General features: G+C 43.4%; 2 protein-coding genes across 2 annotated transcripts in view; one reads left to right on the top strand and one right to left on the bottom strand.

Moving 5' to 3' along the window:
• The first annotated feature begins 1,896 nt into the window (after window positions 1-1,896).
• acp6 (acid phosphatase 6, lysophosphatidic) lies at window positions 1,897-11,313 on the top strand. Its single transcript, XM_061723375.1, has 11 exons — window positions 1,897-2,065; window positions 5,407-5,599; window positions 5,689-5,817; window positions 7,937-8,067; window positions 8,693-8,772; window positions 9,186-9,273; window positions 9,402-9,534; window positions 9,645-9,745; window positions 9,867-9,959; window positions 10,043-10,208; window positions 10,290-11,313. The coding sequence occupies exons 2-11, from the start codon at window positions 5,414-5,416 to the stop codon at window positions 10,422-10,424; spliced, it is 1,242 nt and encodes a 413-aa protein (XP_061579359.1). The 5' UTR covers window positions 1,897-2,065; window positions 5,407-5,413; the 3' UTR covers window positions 10,425-11,313.
• Window positions 11,314-12,414: 1,101 nt separating this feature from the next.
• Window positions 12,415-25,528, bottom strand: part of bcl9 (BCL9 transcription coactivator) — a 45,462-nt gene continuing 32,348 nt past the window's right edge. The window contains exons 4-10 of the mRNA XM_061723376.1: window positions 22,966-23,279; window positions 22,551-22,658; window positions 22,227-22,413; window positions 20,821-20,917; window positions 18,559-20,731; window positions 17,286-17,555; window positions 12,415-14,624 (exon numbers count right to left, since the gene is read on the bottom strand). Of these exons, the coding sequence (XP_061579360.1) occupies window positions 13,585-14,624; window positions 17,286-17,555; window positions 18,559-20,731; window positions 20,821-20,917; window positions 22,227-22,413; window positions 22,551-22,658; window positions 22,966-23,279 (4,189 nt within the window). The 3' untranslated portion in view covers window positions 12,415-13,584. The remainder of the gene's footprint in view (window positions 14,625-17,285; window positions 17,556-18,558; window positions 20,732-20,820; window positions 20,918-22,226; window positions 22,414-22,550; window positions 22,659-22,965; window positions 23,280-25,528) is intronic.

Raw genomic sequence — 25,528 nt, forward strand, 5'->3', positions numbered from 1 at the left:
GATTGAAAGCAAACAGGACTTCTTGCAATAAATGTTTTCACTTACTGTACCTATAACAAACTTTTCTTCATTTTACAATAATCCAGAGCTTTAAATAATTCTCCAGTCTGAGATTTCTTTGCCACATCAACAGAGACACCAATGTTTCACCTACATCACAAATGTTGTACACTATACAAGACAAAGAGATGCATCTAGTAGTCTAACTAATGCCTTCTGCACCTGAAGGAGCCCAGTTGTGGAGGATTTGAGATACTTTTACAAATAAAAATGGTCTCATGTCTCTGCCAGCAAGCAGAGCCACCAGTGATGTCCAGTTTCATGGGAGCTGCAGAAAGTTCTGACGTCTTCTTACTTAAGATAATAAAATAATCATGTTTTTGCAGCATGTAGGGAAATGGGAAAGCAGCGGGCAGGATGTCGAACACAATTCACTGAATTTCTGCTTGTGTTATTTTGTACAGATAATTTGATTTGACCATATGTAATTTCCTATTAAATAAATGTGTTCTATTTTCACTGAAAATCTATTGAGGTGTTTATTCTACCGGACTGTGAGTTATATTTGTGGCACCATCTCCATAAGCTGCAACATTTAAGTGTTTGATCTTGAAGTGATCAGAAGGTATTCAAAATAGGTTTAGGTTCGATTTTTTTTTTTTTTTTTTGATGCAGTATATTGATTTTGATTAACTAAAGTTTAGACTCAAATAAAGGAAAACACAAGCAAAGAAATAATTGACAAATGTCTTAATACCAGGCACTGCAATGTTTATATAAATAGTGTACACCGGAGAATAAAATATCAGAATCGGAATCAGAAAGAAGTTTATTGCCAAGTAGTTTAACACACAAGGAATTTCTTGTGTTGATTGGCGCAATACAAAAGAACCAATAATATTAAACGAGAAAATGTACAACATGTTGGTATTAAAGTGCCGGAGTAATGAGTCTGTACAAAGGTGACCTAGGATGTGCGTTAATGTGACGCATAAAGTCAAATAGATGTTAAAAAGGAAACCAGGGTGATTTTAATTGCGTCTGTCTATCCAGGACAGGTCCTTGGTGATTGATATTTATAATCATTTGTTATTATTATGATCAGTTGTACTTTAAGTGGAAAGATGTCATATGTCAGGCTTCATAAACAAGGCCCCGGACCCCCCTCTCCCCCGTCTACCAAGGACTGCCCCCCCATCCCACTCTACGTTACATTAACGTAAATATTCCAACCCCGTAACATTTGTACAGACTCACATCCGGCACTTTAAAAACCCCATATTGTACATTTCTGTTTATATTGTACATTTCTGTTTATACATTTTATCTGTCATCTGTCATCCTACGTCACTTTTTGTAAAGACTCATATCCGCCACTTTAAAAAACTTCATATTGTACATTTCTGTTTATTTCTGTTTATACATTGTATTTTATTCTATCTCTTATTTTATCTCTATATATTTGTTTGTTTTTATATTTTTATTTTTATTGTATTGCACCAATCACCACAGCAAATTCCTTGTGTGTGTTAACAAACTTGGCAATAAACCCCTTTCTGATTCTGATTAAAGACTTAACTTTTAACTATTAAATCTAATAAAAGTATTCAATTCAAATATTTGATTAGATAAAACCTACTCTTGTCAGTACTACATGATTTAGAATAAAAAATAAAATAAAAAAAACACCTTCCCCTGAGAATCGGGCGATCATGCAGGTACACGTATCTCCTGTAGAGGGCAGCAGCAGGCTATGATGCACTGCCTTTCACCCCAACCCCGAAAACAACAAGGAAGTGAGACGACATGAGCACTTCGGGAAATGTAGTCCTATTTTATTTACGTCACCATTTCTGTCGGTACAAAATAACATTTCCTCGCCTACAATTCCCGACAGCACGAGTTCTCGTGCCGGTATCAAGACTTGCCAAATGTCAAATGAAACAGTTTTAGTCGACGCTAGCTCGTCGTTTTATCCTGTTTTTAAGAGATAAAAGTGAGTAATGAGCCTCTGAGCTGAGGGAGACTTTATTTCCAGTCGCGCAGTTTGACCGCAGAAACGGAGGTAGGACTTTGTGTCGTCATGTCTGTGTGGAAACTTTCATAATTTAAGGAAACTGCAGTTTAAATGCGGAAAATCTCACAATATTCAGGAGTTTACTGCAAAACCAGGTTTATTTAACTTTAATAAGGGCTTCCAGGGAGATGATGCCTTGTTGACAGTGTCTATCTTTTAGGTATTAAAGTTTTATAACAACATTATATATACGAGGATTTTCTCGTCTTTGCTTGACCTAAGCTGCAGGAAACTTTGTTTTATTTCCAAATATATTTGAATAATTAAACAGCATGTGTTCTTAAATATTACTTAAACAGAAGATGCATACTCATTTTATCTATTTTTGTATTAATTTATTTTTTATTATATTATATTTATTATATATATATTGTTTTTATCTATTATCTATCATTTATCTATATAATTTTATCTTATTTATCCTACTCTTTTAGGCAAGGCAAGTTTATTTGTAGAGCACAATTCAACACATGGTAATTCATAGTGCTTTACATCAACATTAAACGCAGCAAGACACAATTAAACAGTAAATAACAAATACAATGATAAGAAAATAGGTAGAATAATAAAAAGCAGTAAGCAGCAAGTATTTGCACCTCTTGAAGGTGTTGATCAGGCCGACTTGCATCATTCCAATGTCTTAATGTTTTTCAATGTTTTTGTATTTATATTTATTGTACATATTTATTGTATTATTATGCAATTTTATATAACTTTTTTTTTATTAGACCATTCAGGTCTTTGTAGACCAATGGTTCTCAAATGGGGGTACGTGAAGGCACTACAGGGGGTACGTGAGATTTTAAAATATACATATATTTAAAAAAGTAGCATCCATTCAAAAATCCTTTAAAAATAAATATTTCATAAATAACTGAGGAAAATATAAGTCTAAATTCATAAAATGAATTTTATCTTCAGGAGTAGGCTATTCAACTTATTATCCTAAAACCGCAGAGAATCCCCCACACCAGGATGGTTCCACCTAACCTGTCAAATGCCACCTGTCCTTCACTTGTCAATCACTTGGACCAACGATGGAGTCGTGGTTGAAGCGTAGCAGCAATATTTTTATGTTTAATAAATCAGTTACTGATGGCACAGTGCTCTGTTTTATGTTTTTTATTTACAACCAAAAGTGCTTTGTGCTGGTTAGGGGGTACTTGGCTGAAAAAATATTTCACAGGGGGTACATCACTGAAAAAAGGTTGAGGACCACTGTTGTAGACCAGCAGGAAGATTTTAAACTCTATCCTTTGACTCACTGGAAGCCAGTGTAGTGATTTCAAGACCGGTGTTATATGTATGTTGTATGTCCAAGCAAACATGCTAGTCAGGAAATTCCATTACTGTTCCGATGATGTGAAAGTGAGCTTGTTTCGTGCTTACTGCACCCCTATGTATGTATGCAGCCCCATTATGGGTCAGCTACAAAAAGGAGACCCATACTTCAGGTAGCATATAACGACTGTCTGAGGATCCTGCTGAAAAAGCCCAAGAGTAGCAGTGCTAGTAAACTCTTTTGTGACTCAGGGCTAAGCACTTTACAGGCTCTCTTGAGGAATCTGATGTTTAAGTTTATGTCTCGACTTGATGAGTCACAAAACTGTATTATAATGAAGCTCACAAGCCCCAGGTGCAGTTCGGTCAGATATCAATCATATCTATGGAAACATTGGTATGGGTGCCTTTTAAGACTCTCATGAATAAGAGTATGTTTTTATGTGTTTATGTCGTTGTTGTTTATTTTTTTATGTTGTATGTCTTGATATTGGGTCTAGAGCCCGTAATAAAGTTTATATATGGTCCAGTTTCCTGGTGTTTGTAAGGACTCCAGTGTTTCCCCTACCATTATATAGGCCTGGCGGGGCCGCCAGGCCAACGAGACCCCCCGCCAGGCCTAAAAAAAAAATCAATGATAATTTACGTTTAGGAGCCTCTGCAGCGCTGTTCTGCAACGGGAGTCAACCTGCTTCGTTGCCTAGTAACGCTGCTGAGAGCGCAGGCATATTATTATATATTATGGGATGTATAGAGTTTGTAGCTAGCCAAAAAAAAAAAGAAAAAATATCGCGGGTGACAGACAACATGATATAAAGAAATGTTTCTGCCAGGTCCGTGTGTTTGTGTTTGCATGAGACGCTGCAGGGAAGAAGCATGAAGGAAAAAACAGCCCGAGGACACACCAGGCTTCCGCGGGGTCCTAGCGCCAGCCAGTATGAGCCTGAACCGGTCCGACTGGTGACCCAGTAAAAAACAACGCATTTAAACATCTGGCTGGGATCCCAAATTGCTTAATAACCATAAATACAGCCCTTAGTTGTACCACACTCCCCATGGTAAATTTCCAATTTGTTGTTTAGCTTACATTTTTGTTCTGATTGAGCTTCTTTTTTTGGTAAGCAATAATGATGAAAATAACACAGACAATAGATTGTCTTTCCAGTAGAACCACTAAAGGTTCATTTTTTCCCCAGTCAAATGCATGTAACTCTGTTATAACAAAACGGGAAAAAAAATCTTCTACAATGTTTAAATTATTTATAACTGATATAATCTCAATTGTGAATATGGATGTTTTGTGGCATATGCCGTCAGCACAAGCAGCCGTTAAAAGAGGACCATCCCAGAGGGTTTTCATAGAGATCCCTCTGCAATATATAGAAAAGATGTGCTCAATGCTCATATGGGGTCAGACCTTTCTGGCCCATGACACTTTGGTTAAAGGTTAGATTAAATCTTATTATTTCATTGAAGTGATATCATTCAGCAATATAGGCCTACAATGATTTTTAATGTAAAACTTTGTTATATTGCTGCATATCACATGTCCAATATGCCGTCTCACGCGCCTCGTCTGTTTAGGATTTTTTCGGTGGGTACCACCGGGCCTGAAAAAAATTCTAGGGGAAACACTGGACTCTATCAGCAGCGTTCTGGATCAGCTTCAGCTTCCTGGTTGATTTCTTGTTAAGGCCTGTAAAGATGCCATTGCAATAAAACAACCTCCTGAAAATGAATGCATGAATAAGTTTTACCATCTTTTATTGTACCGCTACATTTTTTTCTCTCAAACAGACGTGTTTTTTATGTGGGATTTAACAAACGTGTGAAGAAAGTTTTGTTTTGTAGAGATTTTATAGTCCCAAATATTTCAGTTTTAATATTGACAAAGGGTCATCTTAATACAGAAAAACTACTGACCTTAGTAGAAAAGAATAAGATGATTTAAACTGCTATTTATGTGATTTTTTTTATAGATAAGTATTGCTGTCTATTTTCTTTCTTTCTTTTAAATTTCATGAATGTCCTTGTGTTTTTGTTTACAGCTTTGCCATGAGGACTCTCCTGGGCAAAGCGGGTCTGCTGGGTTCGGTGTCGGTGGCCTTAGGCTCGATGTTCTGGTCCCAACAGAAAACCGGGTCAAATCCCGCCCCTGCCGAATATGAACTCAAACTGGTCCAGGTCTTGTTCCGGCACGGCGCTCGAACACCGCTCAAGACGATACCTGATGTGATCGAGGTAAAGTCCTGTTTGTTATATTCTCAGCTTCATTTAAACACGGTCCATCTAACGATGATCTTTCTGTCCGGACCTGCCCGTCATCGAAGGCCCAGTGGGTCCCGGCGCTGCTGGAAGCTCCGCCACACACCCACATAAACTACGTGGTGACGGACCTGCAGGGAGGACCCAGACCTCCGGCTCCCGTGGAGGAGAGCTACCGGAAGAACACGTTACCCGTGAGTTGGTTTACGTTGTGCTGCTGCACGTCACATCGCTGCAGAATCAGTCCTGGGACATGAAATGACAAGTCGGGCTCACAAAGTCAAACCCCCACATGCCTCTTTTTTTACATGTGTCCTAAACATTTGTAAAAAAGCAGGTCTGGTCTTGCAGGATCATTCTGTAAGTTGCTTGTAAGTTTGACTGATGCACAGAATAATTATTTCATTTCATTTCATTTCAATTTTATTTATTCCGTATCATGGAAATGATAGTTCACATACAAGTTCCATTCCATGATCGAAAAGGGGCAAGAAGAAGAAAGCCTTATATTACAAGCCCCTTTCTCAAAAAAAATAAAACAATACATATGAAGATGGTCTGTCCGTCTGTTCAACAGTCACTGCTTATATAATACCAAAAAAAATAATGAAAAAAACAAAACAAAAAATAAGAAAACATACACAATAACTCACCAACAACACCAAAAACAAAAAAAAAAAACGATGTTTAAAATCAAATTTCCTCCTGTGGTCCTTATTTTCTGAGCTAAATACAAAAAACGTTTAACGTATATTTTCAGGCAATATTCTGCCTTTTGCCTTGAACATAACTAAAGTCTGTAACTCAATATCTTTAAGTTTAATTAATCCTAATTAATTAATTATCATTATTATTTTTATTCAATAATATTCAAACAAAGCAGTGACACACACATTACTTGGTTAGCTTCCTGTATAAGGAGTGATATTAAAGGGGAAGTCATTGTTGACAAACCTGATCTTCTAGAGAGGATGGCTTTTTCTCAGAAGTTGGGGATTACAAGTTGCTGGTTCCTGAAATACGGCGGTAGGGAAAGTGTGGTAAAGTAGCCGTATGTATGTATGCGTGTAACACAAAATGCTGCAGGAACTCCAGTAAACAGTCTGGTAAAATAGTGCTCCAGCCTGCTTAATTCATCTAAAGCCTTCCTGGATAACAATCTCATTCCATTTAAGGTTAACTGAGACCGATGTTTACATAAACGTTCCAGTAAGCTCTTAATCTTGTTGATATCAGTCATGTATGCCACGGATGGATTATAAAAGGTGTGTTTAAATGTGCCTTTTGATTTCATCTGGGCTCCACAAAGCGGTTTATTGCTCGCCGGCCTTTAGTGGTGGTTTGTCAGGTGACAGAGCTGAAGATCAAACCACCAACCTTGCGTTATCAGCAGACTTTATCATTAGAATTGTTGTGGAAAAACTCATTAAAGGCTCTTCAATGTGTTCTTTCCAACTAGATGAATGGCTGGACTGAATCCGAGTGTCTAAGTTACCAAGAATAAGGTCCAGATTTCAGTAGATTTAATTAAACAATTGCATGCAAAAGGGTCAGAACATACATCAGGTGTCTCGATGCAGAATGACAACGTAACAAAGGAAGTATAATGATTTTAAGGCATAAATGATGAGTCATTCATAGGATTCGAGTAGACAAAAATATCTTTAAGGTCAGTGTTAATCTTTTATGAGCAGACTCCCAGTCTGCACATCTGGCTGTTGTTTTGCTGCTCTCAGCAGATTGGGTTTAATCAAGTAGCCGAGGCTGAATTTTCTATCAAGAATAAGACGGTAAACACTCTTAATCATGTTTACTTTTTTATGTAGACCCTCTCTCATAAAAATGACTCCCATCTTTTAGACTGTTTCTATCAAAGCTTCATTATTGTGTTTAACATCATCAGGAGCAGCCAGCATCCCAGGAAGGTGGGACTTCATCTGCGGTTTAGTATTGATCAGGTCTTTACATGTATCGCCTTCTAGTGGCGACACTGAGTCCTTGCAGGCGTGACTGAGCTGGGGATCATTTATTCCCCTCTTATGTTTGTCGAGACGCTCGGTGATACTGTGTCCCCTTCGCCAGCAGCTATGTCCGTGAAAATGTCACTTTCCTGTTGCTGAGGTTAGCTGCTTTGCCAAAGAGGTTTAACTGCACTGGGGTTGGCTTAGAAAGCTAAATCCCACTACATGGACCCGGGCCATGTTCAACACTGAGCTGGGATTTCTACAGCACACACAGTCACAGGTGTGTGTGTGTGTGTGTGTGTGTGCGCTGCTGGACACATGACTTGGTTTGGTGTGTTGTGCTTGGCAGGGCGGCACGTTCCCAGGTCAGCTGACCGCGCTGGGCATGGAGCAGCTGTACGAGCTGGGGAAGAGGTTCAGAAGGAGGTACATCGAGGAGAGCTCCTTCCTCAGCTCCACCTTTAACCCTGATGAGGTCTAGTAAGTCTCGGCCGTCGTCGTGATTAGGCCTGTGTTGAAAAAAACGATTTTCCAATTCTCATATTAATTCCTAAAAATCGATTCTTGTCTAAACATCGTTTTTTGTTTTTTTTTTCTCCATCATTTTCGCCAGGTGAACTTTAATCCCAGTAGTCGGACACACAGTTTGTCATGACACTTCTGAAAAATGCCAGGTGCTTCATGGCAATATGTGTGCGTGGTGACAGAATAAATTAGATAAGCTAAAATGATTTGTTTACTGCATGAACTGTTGCAATTTCTTTCTTTTTTGCACTTTAAATGGATATTGAAAGGCCTGTTTGAGTTATTTATTTCTTAGTTATTTCACAATAATTATTGTGAAATTATTATTTCACTAGTTATTTTACAGTCATATAGTTCAGGCAACAGCTCAAAAAACATTTTAAATAACACTAAGCCAAATCAATATCGACTCGGATCGAATCGAATCGTGATAATCGATTCTGAATATTAAGAATCGGAATCGATTCTTGACATTTGAATCGATACCCAGCCCTAGTCGTGATTAAACCTTTCTGTAGATTGGGATTTTAGTAAATTTAGTAAATGTTGGCTGAGCGCCTCCTTCTCTTTCCACTTGCAGCGTTCGCTCTACGAACATTGTGAGGACCATTGAATCCGCCCGGTGCCTGGTAGCAGGCCTCTTCCAGCAAAAACAGAAAGGTAGGAAGCACAAGAATCCCCGTCGGCATGTTTTCATCTCACGCCGCTTGCACGCTACGAGCAGAAATTGGGCTGCACAAATTACCGAATCGCAGCAAAGTGACTCGGCAGAACATGACAGAGCGAAGAAGCACTGTTTTCAAAACTTTGCATTTATTTTTGCCAGCCACCAACGTGCATCTAAAAAGCGTGCACTTGCTCTGCTTGTGAGAAAAGAGGAGGATGTGTGAAATGTTAGTTGATTTCAGGATTGTGATGGAGCTCCATCGCCACACCGAGTGGTCTGATGTTACCGTCACAGTGCAAAGAAGTTAAAGATGAGCAAGTGGTTATGAATGATAAGAGTTTCAGAGCCACATTTATTCTCCATTTCCCCGTTTCTGATCATTGCTATTTTTCTTTTTGACTTTTAGAAATTGTGCCGATCTTAACGACACAGGCAGAATCTGAAATCCTTTACCCCAACTATCACGGCTGCAAACTCCTCAAAACCCTCGGCAGGTATGTTTCCGACCTCCAATAAAACCGCTCCTGACTGCAAATCTGCAGCTAAATTCAGTGCAAAGTCATCAGCAGCCTTGCCTTTGAAGTGTTGTCATGGTGCATTTGCTTTCTCGTGCTCGTGTCAGCCACCGCTGGACAGAGTCGGCCACTCTGCCGGACATCGCGGCAGACCTACAGAGCGTCCAGAGTGCCCTGGGGATCGCCGCTCACAAGCAAGTGGACTTCATCCTCATCAGAGATGACATGGTGGCCAGAGAGGTGACTTTACGACTCTGTAAAAGCATGTGACCTACACGCACGCGATCGTCATAAAGACTCTAATACAGCAGGTTTAATAGCAGCTCTGATATAGTTTCTCATCTCAACAGACGCATGGTCTCCCCAGCCCACCGGCGCTGCACTCCTGGAGGAGTAAAGTGGAGCAAAGAGCTGTGGACATGATGTGTCATATTTACGCACCCAGCAAGAGGTTAGATTAAACAAAACCTTCCACGACGAGGAGAGCTCTTAAAACGCTAGATTCAGTGTTTTATTGCGTCTGCATCGAGTTCAACGTGCAGGCTTTAATTCCTGAACTGTGTCTGCGGCAGGGAGAACTTGCAGCTGTGCGTGGGACCGTTCCTGCACATCCTGTTGGACAACATCGATGAAAAGCTGCAGGGCTGCTCGTCGGACCCAAACAGGTTAGACGGCTGAAGACGAGAACTCGCACGTCTCACACAGACTTGAGTTTCATCATTAAAGCATTCACGGCTCTCTCCCACAGGAAGTTGTTTCTGTACTCCGCCCATGACACCACGCTGATCCCCTGCCTCATGGCGATGGGGATTTATGACATGAAGTGGCCACCGTACGCCGCCGACATCACCGTGGAGCTGTACGAAGAGCGGCAGACCAAGGAGGCCTTCGTTAAAGTGTCGTACGTGGGAGAGGTAAGAGCTGAGGAAGCGTCGACGTTGAGCATAAAAATAAATAAATGAATCGTTAACCTGTGGTTCCTCTTGTTCCTACAGGATCAGCTGATCCCGGGCTGCAGTGGCGTCTACTGCCCTCTGCAGGAGTTCAAACGGGTCATGTCGGCGTACTCGCTCAGCTCAGAACTTTACAATTCCCTCTGTAACAGCGGCGAAGGCGCCGCTGCACCCTGAACCATCCACCAACGCAGCGTCACCGTTTACACAATACTGGCAGCATTCATGCACCTTTCTCTCTTTCTTTTTTAAAGTCGTATCTGCTCTCACTCCAACCAGGTATCACCAGGGTTGATGAATATCAGTCCTCAGGATCATGTTTCTCTCTCCGTTTCTGTCAGATGATCTCGTCTTTTTTGAACCATGACAGTGAAATAAATATAAGATAATGTACGATAAAGAAGCGTTTAACTCTGTTTTGCTACAGTTTTGTTTGCCTTACGTGAGGTGCGTCGTGCACGTGTGCTTGCATACATACTTTTGCGTGCATTTTATATATATAATAAGGATTGTTATTTTCCCACTTAAATTTTTTGTCCCCAAACCCAAAAAGGGTGTAAATAAGACAATTGGACTAGATTTATCCAAGAATTTTAAGTAAAAGTAGTTTGCAATTACTTTAAAATGCAAATTTATTGGAGTAAATATTTACAGTAACAGAAAAATGTGTTAAAATAAAATGTTACAGTGAAGAGGTGTCAACAAGTGAAACTGTTGCTCTGAGATGTGTTTATAATTAATGTTGAGAATTAATTACCGAATCAGGCTTATATGTACGAGTTGTTAGGATATATAACTTTTTTTTTTTTTTTACTTTTTTGAGATAATTAACTTAATCTGCTCTCCTATAAGTTCAAACTCCACCTGAAGTAAACTCTCACACTGAAACCTCAAAGGATGAATCTGTGATTTTTTTTTATTGTTTTGCAGCTTCCAACTGTATTTTCTTCACTTCAGTCCTCCGGGACATTCTAGTTTGGATTTTGCAAGAGCTGGTAAACGTCATCGGCGCTACCTAGAACCCGTCCAGATCCAAGAAAGGAAATTAGCCAACAGTAGTTTGAGTTAAAGTGTTGGATGACCTCAAAGGATGAATCTGTGATTTTTTTTTAAAGTGTTGGATGACCTCTTGTATGAATGTAAACATTAACACAGCCCTCGATGTGACAAAACAGCAACCACACGCTTCATAGTCGGTGGAAGTTTCCCTCCACGTGCAGTTTGCATTTAAGAGACATCAATACAGGTTTTAACACTTTACCTAATCTGGGAAAAGCATCAACCTTTCCTGCCTTCTAATGTGGAAGAGTGGCGTCATCTGAAACTATTCTTACCAACAACCTGAGCCGAAGTGTAAACTCGTCAGTGCTGCAGATATTTTCCTTTGAGCTTCTTCTGTTGAGAAGAAACAGTCTTATTTTCTAATTGGTGTGTCCTCGGTTCCCCTCTTCCTCCCGTCCAGCAGCGATGCAAGCAGAGTCATTGAGCAAAGACAGGAAAACAGTAGTTTATGTAATAAACCATTTATCAAATTGAGATGTTTTGCTTTGGAGTTAAACTCTTTAACACAAGTCTATTAAACCTGACGTGACACAACTGACTCGCATAACCTGGCTTTTGTTGCAGCTTTTCCGTTAACTTCCAGCAGACGATGCATTTTGAGATAATTAGATAAAATGTGGGGTTAATATGGGATGCAGAAGTGTTCAAAAACACCAATAATACTCTTGCATCCTTGCTTAGCAAGCCTCTACTTTCTCCTCGGCTTAAGATTTTAGAAAGTGACATCTGTTCCTCCACACGACGCCCTCGTGAAAAGAATCAAGTGCAAACACACTCCATAGACAACATGAATATACCAAAACAATATCTTTTATTTGTAGTCCATCACCACAGCCCTGGTAGCCTATTCTGCACCAAAGCCAATGGAGAAACACATGACAAGCTTATACAATAGAGAAAAGAGAGGAAGTCAACTGGATGGTAAGCAGTACGCGGTTTACATTTCTCCGCGTCTCGCTTCGGACACCACACCCGCCTTTTCTAAATGTTTTCAAGATCTACCTAGCTCTACGTCTATAATACCTGGCAAACCCGCTCTTGCATTCAGCCACTCCTGTCCCATTCTGCTGACCATCGGAGGGGAGGGGGTGGGTGGGGCGGGGTAGGGGGGGGATTATTGCTGTGGGAATGATTATTACCCAGAGTCAACAAGAGTCAAAAAACAAAACAGGAACACAACAGGAACAAGAAGAACACACATAGCACATCTGGGTATTAGCAATAATATTCAGGCTTGCGAATGCTGAGTCCTGAATTTTTTGGGAGCACAGAGTCGAATGTCATCCACGACTTGAAATGGACTGGAGATGATCGTGGTGCCGCGAAGCCGCCAGGATCTTCACGCGGAACATGTGGCTCTCAATGGTTAAAAAATAGAGAAAGAAGACGCTTTCTGCAGATGGTCCATGTTTGTGCTTTTTTAATAATACTATTATCTTAATGAGGTCATAGTTTGGTTTGTTATACACTGGAGTTACAAAGGAAATTAAAATAGACTAAAATTTGAATAGCCCACCAATGGTAAACAGTACAGTATTTTTAAGGGGGCGTTCCTCCCCCAATGAAAGTCGGGGAAGAGGAGTTGAGAGGTCACTGATAGAATGCCTATACATACAGACACAAACATACATAGCACACAAACATACGATCTGTCAATCACACCAACACTCTCACGTATATACTGTACAGAAACAGTCAAAACAATGGAGCGAGAGACAAGATGAATTTCCACTAAAGTCTTCACAAAGCACGAATTCTTCTTCCTCCTTTCTCTTGTTCCATCCCACTTTCATGACAAATTTGTTGGGTTTTTTTTTTTTTAATTGGGGAAAACAAAAACAAAAAAAAAAAAAGTAGACATATACTGTAGCATCTCCATGCTGACTTTTCGTTAGGCTGATTCCTCTTTGATGTCCAAGTTTTTTCTTTATAGTCAGATAATCAAAAAACAAACAAAAAAAAACATGAATAGTTCTGCGAAATTGATGAACAATCCCATACATTCTGCAGTTCGTGAGTAAAAATTCAATGTTCCTGTGGCAAAATTACTCCAATCTGGGCCTGTCTGAGTTTCCTTTGGACTAAGTTCCCTCCAGACGAAACCAGACGGAACAGTGAGCCCAGTTCTGTTCATGATTCTGGGCACACCCTCATATTATATCTCGTTTATTTGAGTTCATCAGTTTTTTCCGAATACTTGCAAGCCTCACGTGATCCGTATTCTGTCCTGGCGTTATTGTCCAACAAACATTCTGGTTACAAGGTTTCTGTTGGATTAGAACATTCCCGGGCCCGGACTGAAGCCCATGTCCATGTCGCGCGGCCTCATCTGACCCCCCATCATCATTGTCTGCTGCGGGGGGCCGCCCATGCCCTGAAGTGACATCATCATGTTGGGGGAGCCGCCGGGGCCCGGATGAGCCATCTGTCTGCCCTGCATCATCCCTCCGGGGCCCCCGGGGGACATCATCCGGTGCTGCGGGCCCATCATGCCCTGGCCCATGAACCCTGGCGGCCGCATCACGTTGTGGCCGGGGTTCCCCATCGGCATGTCTTGGGGGCCCATCCCCCCGCCGGGCCCCCCGGACATCCCCCCCATCCCTTGCATGGGCATGCCCATCCTCGGCGGGCCGTCGCCGATCATCCCCTGCATGGGGAACCCGGAGGGGTGGGGCGGCTTCCCCCCGGGGTTGTCTCCTCCGCCTCGGGGGAAGTACGACAGAGTCTGGCTGGGTTTCTCCGACGGAATTATCCTGGAAAGGTCAAACTCGGGGATCCCGGACGCCCCCGGCCGCATCACCTCGTGAAGGTCCGCGTCGCTGAAGCCGCCCTGCATGTTGTTGAACTCGGGCCCGCCGGGAGTGTTGGGTTTACACATGACCCCGTCGCCCCCTCCCCCGTGGGGCATGTTGCCCATCCGGCCTCCCATCGGTCCCCCCTCCCCCTGGAAGCCCATGGGGTGGCCGGGGAAGGCCTGGGGGCCAGGCCCGTTGTGCGGGGAGAAAGGACCTTGCTGGGAGGGGGACTGCGTGAGGGGGTATCCCTGGCTCCGGTGGGAGTAGCCCATGCGTCCCTGGGGCATCATCTGAGGGTTGGCCATGCCGGGGTCTTGGGGATTCGGCGGCATCATCATGCCGTGGGATATCATGCCTGGGCCCATGTTGGGGGCGTTGGGGGAGGGCATCTGTGGAGGCATGCCATGTGAGAGCGGCTGGGAGCCCACCGGGTTCATACCCAGGGGGCTGAGGGCGGGCATCGGCCCCCCGCCTCCTGGACCCATCATGCGTGGATTTCCTTGGTGATTCATTGCCATACCTGTAACAAAAAAAAAGATCTTAACACCTACCAATTTTAACCCTTTATGACCTACCATAGAACAAGTCCGCCTATGCATATTTGTACATTTTTGCATGCTATACTGCCATTTTATGGAGTATTTCTTATTTGCTATTAGGGCTGTTCGATTAATCGATTTTAAATCTAAATCGGATTTATTAATCAAGACGATGTTAAAAAAAGGAAAATCGGAAAATCGATTTTCCTTTTTTGCAGCTGGCTGCATGCGTCTAGTCATCTTTGTTTGGTCAACAAAATTGTAAATGTTGTCACTTTACTAAACTCAAGGAGGATTTACAGTATCTTTCAATTATCTTTCAAAGGAGGAGACCTGAGCTCAGTGCAGGGCCCTCCCGGGGTTGGTAGAGGGAGCAATGCCCAGGACTGTCACTTAGGTAGGAGCACTGGGTGATAAAATGGGTTAAAAAAAAAAATCTGTATGTTACAAGTCCATACTAACTAAATAAATTGCTAAAAAGTGCAAATAACTACCAAAAAAATGTTAAATTGTTTTTTTAATTTTACACATATTTTTCTAAATACAGAAATCCCATAGCTAGATCCCTCAAAATTGTCAATGGAAAAAAGTAACACATAAGCCTTTCAAACGTCAGGAAATGTATTTGGAATGAATTCATAATTAAGGTTTTGAGATATTCCTTTTAGATATTGCGTCTTCACCGGCGCTGAACTCCGTTTCATGTGCACGGACTTTGGTGGATCCATAATATGTGTGTGGGTGTATAGTGAGTATGTAGTGCGTGTATGGTGTGTGTGTGTGCGGGTTGTCGCCGAGTTACCTTTCGTGAAAATCTCTGATAAAAAGCACAAACAAGAGCGCAAATTCAAACAGACTAGTTTCCCGGGGGAATGACATCACTTCCCTTTTCACGGGAAAAAAATCCAACCTGATGACACGCTGACAACGTGATGATGTACGTGTCAACGTAGGATGTACTGTGAACCCGTACCGGATCTATAAATAACCCGCAATGTCAATTATGAAGATTTCCATGTGGGCAGTTTTACTGAAACATAAACATATGTGATTTTTCCAACCGATTTAAGGGATTAAAACTCTGGGACACTAAATTCAGGATATGTAAGTGAAACTCTTCCTGTTTAACATAATGTTTTATTTGGTTGTAATTGTACATTTTGAAAATCAATATGCAAACGGGAGCGCCAGCGCTCCAGCCGGTCTTAAAGGGTTAAACATTTAAAGTATACAATTGACGCAACATATTATCAGTGTTGGGAATAACAGCGCTAAAAATAACGCTATTATTTTTTCACAGTAAAGGGTAATCTAACTAATTACTATTTCAAACATTACAAAGCTATTACCGTTACTGACAGTGAAATGTGACGCGTTACTCTGCACTGATATGATTTCTAATTGCTGTTATCTGACCTGACTCACTCAGACCGGCAGCCACACGAGCTGCAAATGAAAGATGTTTTTTTTTTTGATTGACGTTCTTTGGTGAAGGGGAAGGGTGACGGAAGCATAAGTGATGATGATTAGCTAAACGTAGGATACAATTTCATGTTAAGCCAATCATTGCCAGAGTTCAGGTAGGTGGGTGTTGTTAGAAACGCGCCACAAACAGCCTCACGAATAGGGATGGGAATTTATGAAATTTTTAAGATTGCAATTCCATTTTCGATTCTGCTTAACGATTTGGTTCTTTATCGATTCCCTTATCGATTCTCATTTTGAAAAAAAAGGAGAACAATGAGGCAAATGGTGTTAATATGATAGGCAGTGTTCCTTAGTTACCAGCTATATTATTAGCCATGTTTACGATTGACTGCTGGCTTAAGCCTGAATTATGGTTCTGCGTCAAACCAACGCAGAGCACACGCCGTCGCCGTGACGCCGCCGTGAACCCTTCGGACTTCTCCGTCACTCCATTTCGTCCCCCGGCGTCGTTTTGACGCAGAACCATAACTCAAGCTTTACGCAACGTGTGTAATGACATCGTTCGTTCCCACTGGAATCGAAAAGGGGATCGTTTGCAAAATTTGCAAACGATTCTAATGAATTGAAACACTGGGAACTGGGTACAGTATGTGCCAGTTGTCTATAACTCTGTGATAATTTGACTTATTGACTTTACAGTACAAGAACTTTAAAGCACTTTATTGTTTAACTAAATATTAAAAGTTAAATGAATTACCGTCTATGCTGTTATAGTCTATGCTAATGGCATTTGAAAAATTTGAGATATTTGAACCTTTTTTAAAAAAGTGATGCAATAGATACCTTTATGAAGGAGTAATTGAGTTACTAATTCAATTACTTCTGGGGTAAAGTAACTATAACTAATTACTTTTTTCATGATTTGTTTATCTTTTGTTTTGTTTTTGCTGTTTATTTTTTTTTGCATGTTTTTTTATTATTGCCGTCATTTTTTTTGTTTTTATTTAATTTTTTTTAGCATAGGAAGAGGAGAGAATCTCTGACCGTACTGCTTCCACTCTCTATGCCATTTATGACAGTACGATGATCATCTTGTTACCATGAGATTCTTAATAAAAAATTGATCACAAAAAAAAACGAATTACTTTTTTAAAGTAACTTGCCCAACACTGCATATTATAAACAACAAACAGAAGACATGTCAGATGACTAACCGTTATTGTTGACTGAAGGTAAGTTGGGGGAGCGAGCCGGAGGCGAGTCATCGTCAGAGCTGGCGACAGTCTTTATGGCATCGTGGTAAAGCGGGGTGGAACTGGGCATCGCAAACTTGGACATACGTGACATCATGATGGAGAGGGGATTCTGGGAGAGTGTGGGTTCTGGTGGGATGGTGTACGGACTTCCAGACTGGACGTTGCCTGGCAGGGACATGGAGCCGGATGGAGCCCCTGATGGGGGGGCCGAGGGGGGACCATTACCACCTGCACAAACGGTGGAACAAAGTTATACAAAACCCAGCAGAAAGAAAATAACATTCTCCAGAGTGTATTTGTGACGATAGTAAAAACAAAATTCCCAAATTTAATTTATTTGTAGGCCTGTGTTGAAAAAAAACGATTTTCCGATTCTAAATCGATTCTCATATTAATTCCTAGAAATCGATTATGTCTAAAGATCGATTTTTTTTTGATTTTTTTTTCCATCATTTTCGCCAGGTGAACTTTAATCCCAGTAGTCAGACACACAGTTTGTCATGACACTTCTGAAAAATGCCAGGTGCTTCATGGCAATATGTGTGCGTGATGACAGAATAAATTAGATAAGCTAAAATGATTTGTTTACGGCATGAACTCTTGCAATTTCTTTCTTTTTTGCACTTTAAATGGATATTGAAAGGCCTGTTTGAGTTATTTATTTCTTAGTTATTTCACAATAATTATTGTGAAATTATTATTTCACTAGTTATTTTACAGTCATATAATTCAGGCAACAGCTCCAAAAACATTTTAAATAACACTAAGCCAAATCATTATTGAATCGGATCGAATCATGATAATCGATTCTGAATATTAAGAATTGGAATCGAATCAATTCTTGACATTTGAATCGATTCCCAGCCCTATTTATTTGGTTTGAAAAAGTTTTGACAGGAGATTTATGTCAAACTTTTTGAGCTCTGCCACTACTCCTGCCACTAGGGGGAGCCACCTGACCATGACCCACCGACCAAACCCCACCCCGCATACAGATGTGGCGAGTTAGCCTTTATTATGCTTTTATTCAGAGTTTCTTCGGGAGTAAAACGTCAAATAATCCAAACAAGCTACAACTGCAAAAAAGCCAAAACACCAAAAACCATAAAACATCCAAAATAAGAGCTGGATTCAATTTGGTAAAGAAACTCAGAATAAGAAAATGGGAATAATTAAAAATAAGAAGAAGCAGAGGGGGGATAATAAAAATAGTGGAAGAGAGTTTTCCTACCCTGCTCCATGCCCCCCATCATGTTTGGTGAGGTGATGCTCAGAGGAGGCTTGCCTCCCTGAGGCGGCACTCCGGGGCTTTGCATGGGGGGTTTCGGGGAGGATGCCCATCCCGGGGAGGGGTTGGGGAGAGACGGCGACCTCATGTGAACGGGAGACGCACCCGCTGATCCCATCATGGAGTGGGGAGACTTCATTGGTGCAGAATTGGGTGGAGCTGGAGGAGCGTTGGAGCCTGCAGAACCAGTGAGCATGCCAGCCAGCTGGGACGGCGTCTGAGGAGACTTTAGGTTTCCAGAAGGAGATCCCATCATGGGAGACTGCACTTGCCTCAGAGGGGGGGATTTGAGCGGGTTAACACTGGGGGAGTTCCCTCCTCCTGCTTGGACATTCAGGTCTGCTGGCTTGCGGCCCCTCTGGCCCTGCGCGGGGCCGCCGGGAGGGAGGTGGTTAATGCGGCCGTTTCCTCCTGTCGGCGTAGCTCTGTGCTCCGGACCGAAGGCCTGGTCCACGTGTGGCCCCCTCATTCCTCCGGGACCCCCCGGGAAACGCCCCGGCCCCATGGGGAAGTCGCCCGACGGCGACTGCTCGGGGAAGGGCGGGACCTGCATCGGCCGACCTTGCGGACCCATGTTCTCCATCGGAGGTCCGCCGCCGCCTCTCATTCTCATGATTTCCTCGGGGCTCATATTCATGGGGGTGTCTCGTAGTTTGGAAGGGTGCATGTGAGGCCCCGGCCCGGGACCGGGGCCCATGCCGAACTCGGGTCCCATTTCTCTTCCCCCCATCCCCTGGAGCCTCGAGGACGGACTCATCGGACCGTCGCCGGGCATTCTGGGAAACATCCCCATGCCGTTACCGGGCTCGATCCCGCCTCTTTGGTGACCCATCATCCTCTGCACGTCCATCATCATCCCGGGGGGGAGGTTCTTCTCTCCGCCCATCCCCTGGTGGAACATGGCTTCCTGAACCGCCTGGGGGTTTGGGAACCGCTCGCCGCGAGCCCCCGGACCGGGAAACATGGCCCCGGGCCCTCCGGGAAAGCCCCGCCCTTCCCCCATCCGGGGCGGCATGTCGTCGGGCCAGCCCATCCCGGCCCGTTGGGGGCCCTCCATCTCGGGGTTCATCATCCCGGAGAAGCCGGGCATCCTCTGCATGTGCGGCCCCATCCCCCTCGGCCCGGGGCCCATCGCCATCCTCTCCTGGTAGTGCTCCGGCGGAGCGCCCGGTCCCCCCCACATCTCCGGGCCCATTTGGTAGGGAGGCGGGGGCCCTCGCATCATGCCGCGGGGGCCGTGGGGGTGCATCATCATGTCTGGAGGAAGTGGCCGGTGTTGCATTTCTTGTTTCTTCCGCTTCTCCTCGTAAAACTCCTGTTGCAACTTAAACCAAGCCACCTGTTCCGGAGTCATCTGATCCCCTTCTCCGCAGCTGCCCGGACCCCCCATGTGTGGACCCATTTCATCCTGTGGAAACGGAGGCATGTCCCTGGGGCCGTGTGGCGGGCCGAAGGGGGGCCCCTGTGGACGAGGCCCTACGGGTCCACCCGGGGGTCCGAGGCTCTGGGACTGGGCCATCATGGCCTGCAGCGGGCCCTGCTCGGGTCTCCGGGGCGCCACGTCGGGGCCTCCGTCGTGGGGGCCGCCGTGCGGCTGCGGGGGCCCGGGCTGCGGGGCGTCGCGGTCGTCGGGGAAGAGCATGCGCTGGATGTCCCGTAACGTCTGCAGCGAGCGCTGGCGGTGCTCCAGCTGCTCCTGGGAGAGCCCCTCGGTGTTGGCCTCCATGTTGAGCAGCTCCTGGGCCAGCTGGTGCTGCTGCTGCTGCTGCTGGGGCGTCAGGCCCGACCCGGAGGAGCCCCCGCCCGGCCCGGCCTCCACGGGCGTCGGCGTGTTGAGGCCCGCCTCCGTCACGGCGGCGGGGGCCTGGTTTTCGCCCGCGGCCGGAGGGTTGCCGGGGCTGGTGCCTGGAATACTTTTGGATTCGATCCCCGCCGAAGACGACCCTTCTTGTGGAAGACTGGATTGGCTCCCTTGGTTTGACGGCTGGGACGTCGACGTCTCCGCCATGCCGGGGAGGGAGGGCTTGGACCCGGGCTGGTGGCTCTGGTCCTGGCTGTGGGACGGAGGCTGCTGCGGAGGCTTGGAGTCATTTCGCAGGATGCCGGCTGCATTGTTCTTGAAAACACAAAAATCGGGGATAAAGTTAAGCGACTGGTCAACATTCATGCCGTTAAGAGATGCTGGTGTGTGTGAACAAGCTTTACCAGGATCAGGTGAGCTTTATCCTTGCTGTTGGAGATGTTTTTCATGTGGAAGGCAATTATGTTTTCTGTGTGGCCAGTTAAAACTGAATCAGCTGCCCTGAGGACGAGAAGAAAGCCGAGCATCAGACATCAGACCCAACAGGGTGTTTGTGGAGGTGGTGAGCTGGATAAATGCAAACTCGGTGGAACCGTGAAGGTAATGTGAAGGTCAATATCCTAACCTAGTGCACAAACATCCACATCTTTGATCTTGACCGTAAACTTTCACTGAGATGCTTGATAAGATCTACACTACAGATTGTGACTCTAACTGAGCATCTGGAAGGGAAGATGGAAGTAAAGCAGACGTTTCCTATCATTTTAAAAGATTACACATACCCGTCTTAACTATGTACTAAAGTTGCTTTGTCAATGATAATGACGACTAAATATTGTCGTCAACGAACCTTTATCACCCGAGGAAAACGAGATGAGACGCAACGATGTTAGCGATAAAAAGACGAATAAAAACGAGACTAAAATGTAGATTACAAAATAAAAACTCTGCTAAAAAAAAGTCTTCATTTTCGTTGACCAAAACAAGACGAAATGTTCTAACAAAGATCCTTAATCTCCATGTTTTTGGTCCTCAATCCCAGTCGCTGCAGCGGGGAATCAGATCCAGAAGATGCAGCTGCAGAGTTAGAGGCTGATGCCGTTAACGCAGAGCTCTAGGTTCACGTCAATTAAAAACAAAGTTACATAGAGAAACGCAGGGATCTGCTCTGGGGCTGGAGAAGAAGAAGATCTTCATCTTTGGATACACTTTCCTACATAGACGTGGAAAAGAAAACCCAATGTGTCGTCGAAGAGAGAAAAAGACGGGGAGAATTGTGGAAAAATAAATGTAAACTCAAATTAGAGTCTTCTGTATCTGGAATGAATGTATTCTTGAGTCTATAAGGTAACAATAATATGATAATAAGATAAACTTGTTTGAATTGTAAAATGGGTTAGGGTAAATACAATCTTTGACTAAACCAAGACTAAAATGCTCAGACTTTTAGTCGACTGAAACTTTAGTCGACTAAAAGGAGAATGAACGTGACTAAAACTAATAAAAACTAAAATGATAGCTTGACCCAAAGACTAGACTAAAACTAAAATTGAAACAGGCTGCCAGAAACAACACTACTATGTACCCAAGATTAAGCAGATCCACGTTGTGCACTGTGAGACATAACAACCTTAGAAAACTGTAGAAATTGTTCAGAGATGCCTCAAAATAGAAAAAGTGCAGCTATGATGATTTAATTAGCCTAAAACCTGATTCTATTTAAACCATGATAAGATAATTCATTATAACTAAAAGATGATGTCTGTTTTCTGAGGTTTAATATTTGGAAGATGCACGCTGGCTTCCTTACTTGTTTGCCATCTCTGTGGTGAAGACATAGACAAGTTTGGAGCCGGGTTTCTGGCCGCTAGCGGGTTCTGCCGTGGAGCCCTGGCCCCCCAGGGTGTTGTGGGAGGGCGTGGAGGACCGGCTGAGTCCAGCGTTGGAGGTAGAATGTGTGACAGAGTCCTGGGGCTTCACATCGCTGGAGTTACAGTCTGAGGAGAAACGAGACGGGAAACCTTGGGTTGGTGACCAGCAGAGGATTGTGGGAAACGTAGTTCCACAGCGAAGGGGCTTCGGAGCTGTGTTGGTCAACGAAAGGAGGAATGCACGAATGTGTGAAGACACTTACTGAAGAATCCTTTGTCGTCTTCATCGCTTTCTCCGCCAGAGCACCAGTCAACTCCAGTGTATTGCTGCCTCCTCTCTGCCACACACATCCTCTTCACCCTGCTACTATCTGCGCACGAACACACACACACCCACACACACACAGCCATCAGTGGACTTGGCTTTATCAGTGTGAGACACGATAAGAAACGTTGAGGTAAAAAAAAAAAGTTGTCTCCTTTTCTGGCTGAATTTTCCTGCAAAATTCAGTTTTCAAAAAAGCTTAGATGCCGTGTAAAATGTAGATAACAATCAGTACAATGTCAGACAAATCCTTTAAATACAACATTCAACTGGAAATAGAGATTTAAGACATCCAATTCCCCGTGCTCTGGTTCATTCAGGGCAGACAGTTGAAGGCCCGCCGAGGCTCGTACCTTTCTCTTCGCTGGTGGGCGTGCCGCTCTCCGGCTGTTCGAACGACTCCACCGAGGTGCTCCTCTCCCTTTTCACTTTCACTTTGGAGCTGGAGCCGGACGTCAGGCCCTGGCCGTTCTTCAGCCCCATTCCCCCTGCGACGTTTTGAGGCCCCTTGGCCCCCAGGCTCTTGGGGTCACAGGGAGAGGGCTGCGATTGGCTGCCCGTGCTGCCCGGTTTACCCTGATTGGGTATTTTAGAGTCCATCTGGGCGGCAGTGGAGGGCGACATGACAGGAGGTGATCGTACCATGGCCTCCGTCTTAGGTTTAGGGCTGAAAGACGATAAGAGATGGAGTTCAAATTCAAACCTGCTGAACAGGACTATCTAGCCGTTGACACTTCAGTCACCCCGTTTCCACACATAATAAACACAGAGCAAGAAGGAAACGGAGCGTGTAAAACATTAACACTTACAGGACTGTCTCAGAAAATTTGAATATTGTGATAAAGTTCTTTATTTTCTGTAATGCAATTACCAAAACAAAAATGTCATACATTCTGGATTCATTTCAAATCAACTGAAATATTGCAAGCCTTTTATTATTTTAATATTGCTGATCATGGCTTACAGCTTAAGAAAACTCAAATATCCTATCTCAAAAAAATAGAATATTCTGGGAATCTTAATCTTAAACTGTAATATAATCAGCAATATTAAAATAATAAAAGGCTTGCAATATTTCAGTTGATTTGTAATGAATCCAGAATGTATTACATTTTTGTTTTGGTAATTGCATTACAGAAAATAAAGAACTCACAATATTTTAATTTTTTTTAGACAGTCCTTATTATTTTAATATTGCTGATTATGTCTTGCAGTTAAAGATTAAGATTACCAGAATATCACATTTTTTTAGATAGGATATTTGCGTTTTCTTAAGCTGTAAGCCATGATCACAATATTAAAATAATAAAAGGCTTGCAATATTTCAGTTGATTTGTAATGAATCCAGAATGTATTACATTTTTGCATAACAGAAAATAAAGGACTTTATCACAATATTCTAATTTTCTGAGACAGTCCTGTATTGTACTCTTGGATTGGGAATGAACTACCTCAGAGGAGAAGTAATCAGACTTCCCCTATTCATACGGATGGATATCACCTCCAAAACCCAATTATGATTTATCGTCCTGCTTCCAAGTGAGATGGCAGAAAGACGACCAGAAGCAAAAAAAAGTAATTGTTCTTTTTAGTGTTCCCCTCGCTTCTTAACAAGATATAACAGCTGGCACCGAAGTCTATGAACCCGAGATTAGGTTACTAGCACTGGCGCTCACAGTTGGACCTGGAAGAGACTTCAGAGACCCGGGCCATCTAGCAATGACTGCTGCTTAGTAATTATGAGAACCGTTCGGTTCAGGCAAGCAGGACACTTCCAACTGGCGGCGAACTCTCTCACCACGCCCTAATTTCTTCCTCTGTCTCCCTTTCTCTCTCTCTTTTCACACACATACACTTGTGCAAGTAGCGTGAAGCGAAAGCCAACATGTCAAGAAAAGTACAGTACGTACACACAGTCGCAGAGCTAGTGGAGGAAAAGGGAAAAGAAAAAAGAGGTAAAGCCAGAATTTGGCAGTGAGCGAAGCCGTTTCCAGAGACTCCAGAGCCATGAGTCAGCAGGGACAACGTCCAAAGCCAGTGTACTCCCTGACCCGGGCGCAGCTCCGGATCACAAACGTTCAGGTAAATTATGTGGTTTCAAATTTTCCACCTAATTTATAAATCATCCAGACACGGCTAAAATGCTGAGGTCATGTCACCTTTACACTTGCACTCGTAATCAGGCCTCATGCAGAAAAACGCCGAGGACGAGTTTAAACCGTAACCAACACGAATGTCTCCGCCGTTCTGTGTGACATCGGCTCAATTTTACTCTAATTTACATACTTAATTTGCATTTCCTCTCCCGTTAACGTATTCCAGCCCCAGATAAAAACCGTTCCAGAGGGCAGCGTCGAAGAAAAGAAGCATTTACGAGTGTGTGTGTGTGGTCGTGAGCTGCCACCTCACAAGTCCTCCGGTGACCTGCGTGTTGCAGGTTCCTGCGAACCAAACGCAGCCCAATCACGCTCCACATCCCCCTCCAACATCGACGCGTAATATTCCCAGCTGTGGGAACGCGTCATCGACGGGTCTGAGGGAAGTTTGTGAATGACAACGGTGAGCAAAGTGGGAGGTCCGGACCTAATTCTCTTTGTGGTTTTCATTTGTGGGAAAAAAAGCCTCCGACCTCCGATTACAAGGGAAAAAATGAAGTTGCACGCACGAAACTACGGGTGTCGACACCTCAACACCACAAACCAACAGATCTACTACCTCAAAGATATAACGTTTAAACTGATAAAACAATAAAGGTAATAGGAATTTTAAAGAGTTCATTTTTTTGTATGTTTTTTTTTAAGTCAGATTTTACAAAATATTTAATATTGGGACCAATGAAAACAGTGAAGTTGAACTATTAATATGTCCCAGGGTTAATTTAATCCTAGTTTTAGCAGTTTAAGTATTGTGGCTTCT

The sequence above is a fragment of the Cololabis saira genome, chromosome 6 (assembly GCF_033807715.1).
Source record: "Cololabis saira isolate AMF1-May2022 chromosome 6, fColSai1.1, whole genome shotgun sequence".
In the NCBI taxonomy this organism is placed as follows: Eukaryota; Metazoa; Chordata; class Actinopteri; order Beloniformes; family Belonidae; genus Cololabis; species Cololabis saira.

Coding starts and splice junctions, on each gene's coding strand:
- acp6 (XM_061723375.1), top strand. CDS start 5,414: ATGAGGACTCTCCTGGGCAAAGCGGGTCTGCTGGGTTCGGTGTCGGTG. Junction 8,068..8,692: donor TTTAACCCTGATGAGGTCTA/GTAAGTCTCGGC, acceptor TTCCACTTGCAG/CGTTCGCTCTACGAACATTG. Junction 9,535..9,644: donor ATGACATGGTGGCCAGAGAG/GTGACTTTACGA, acceptor TCATCTCAACAG/ACGCATGGTCTCCCCAGCCC.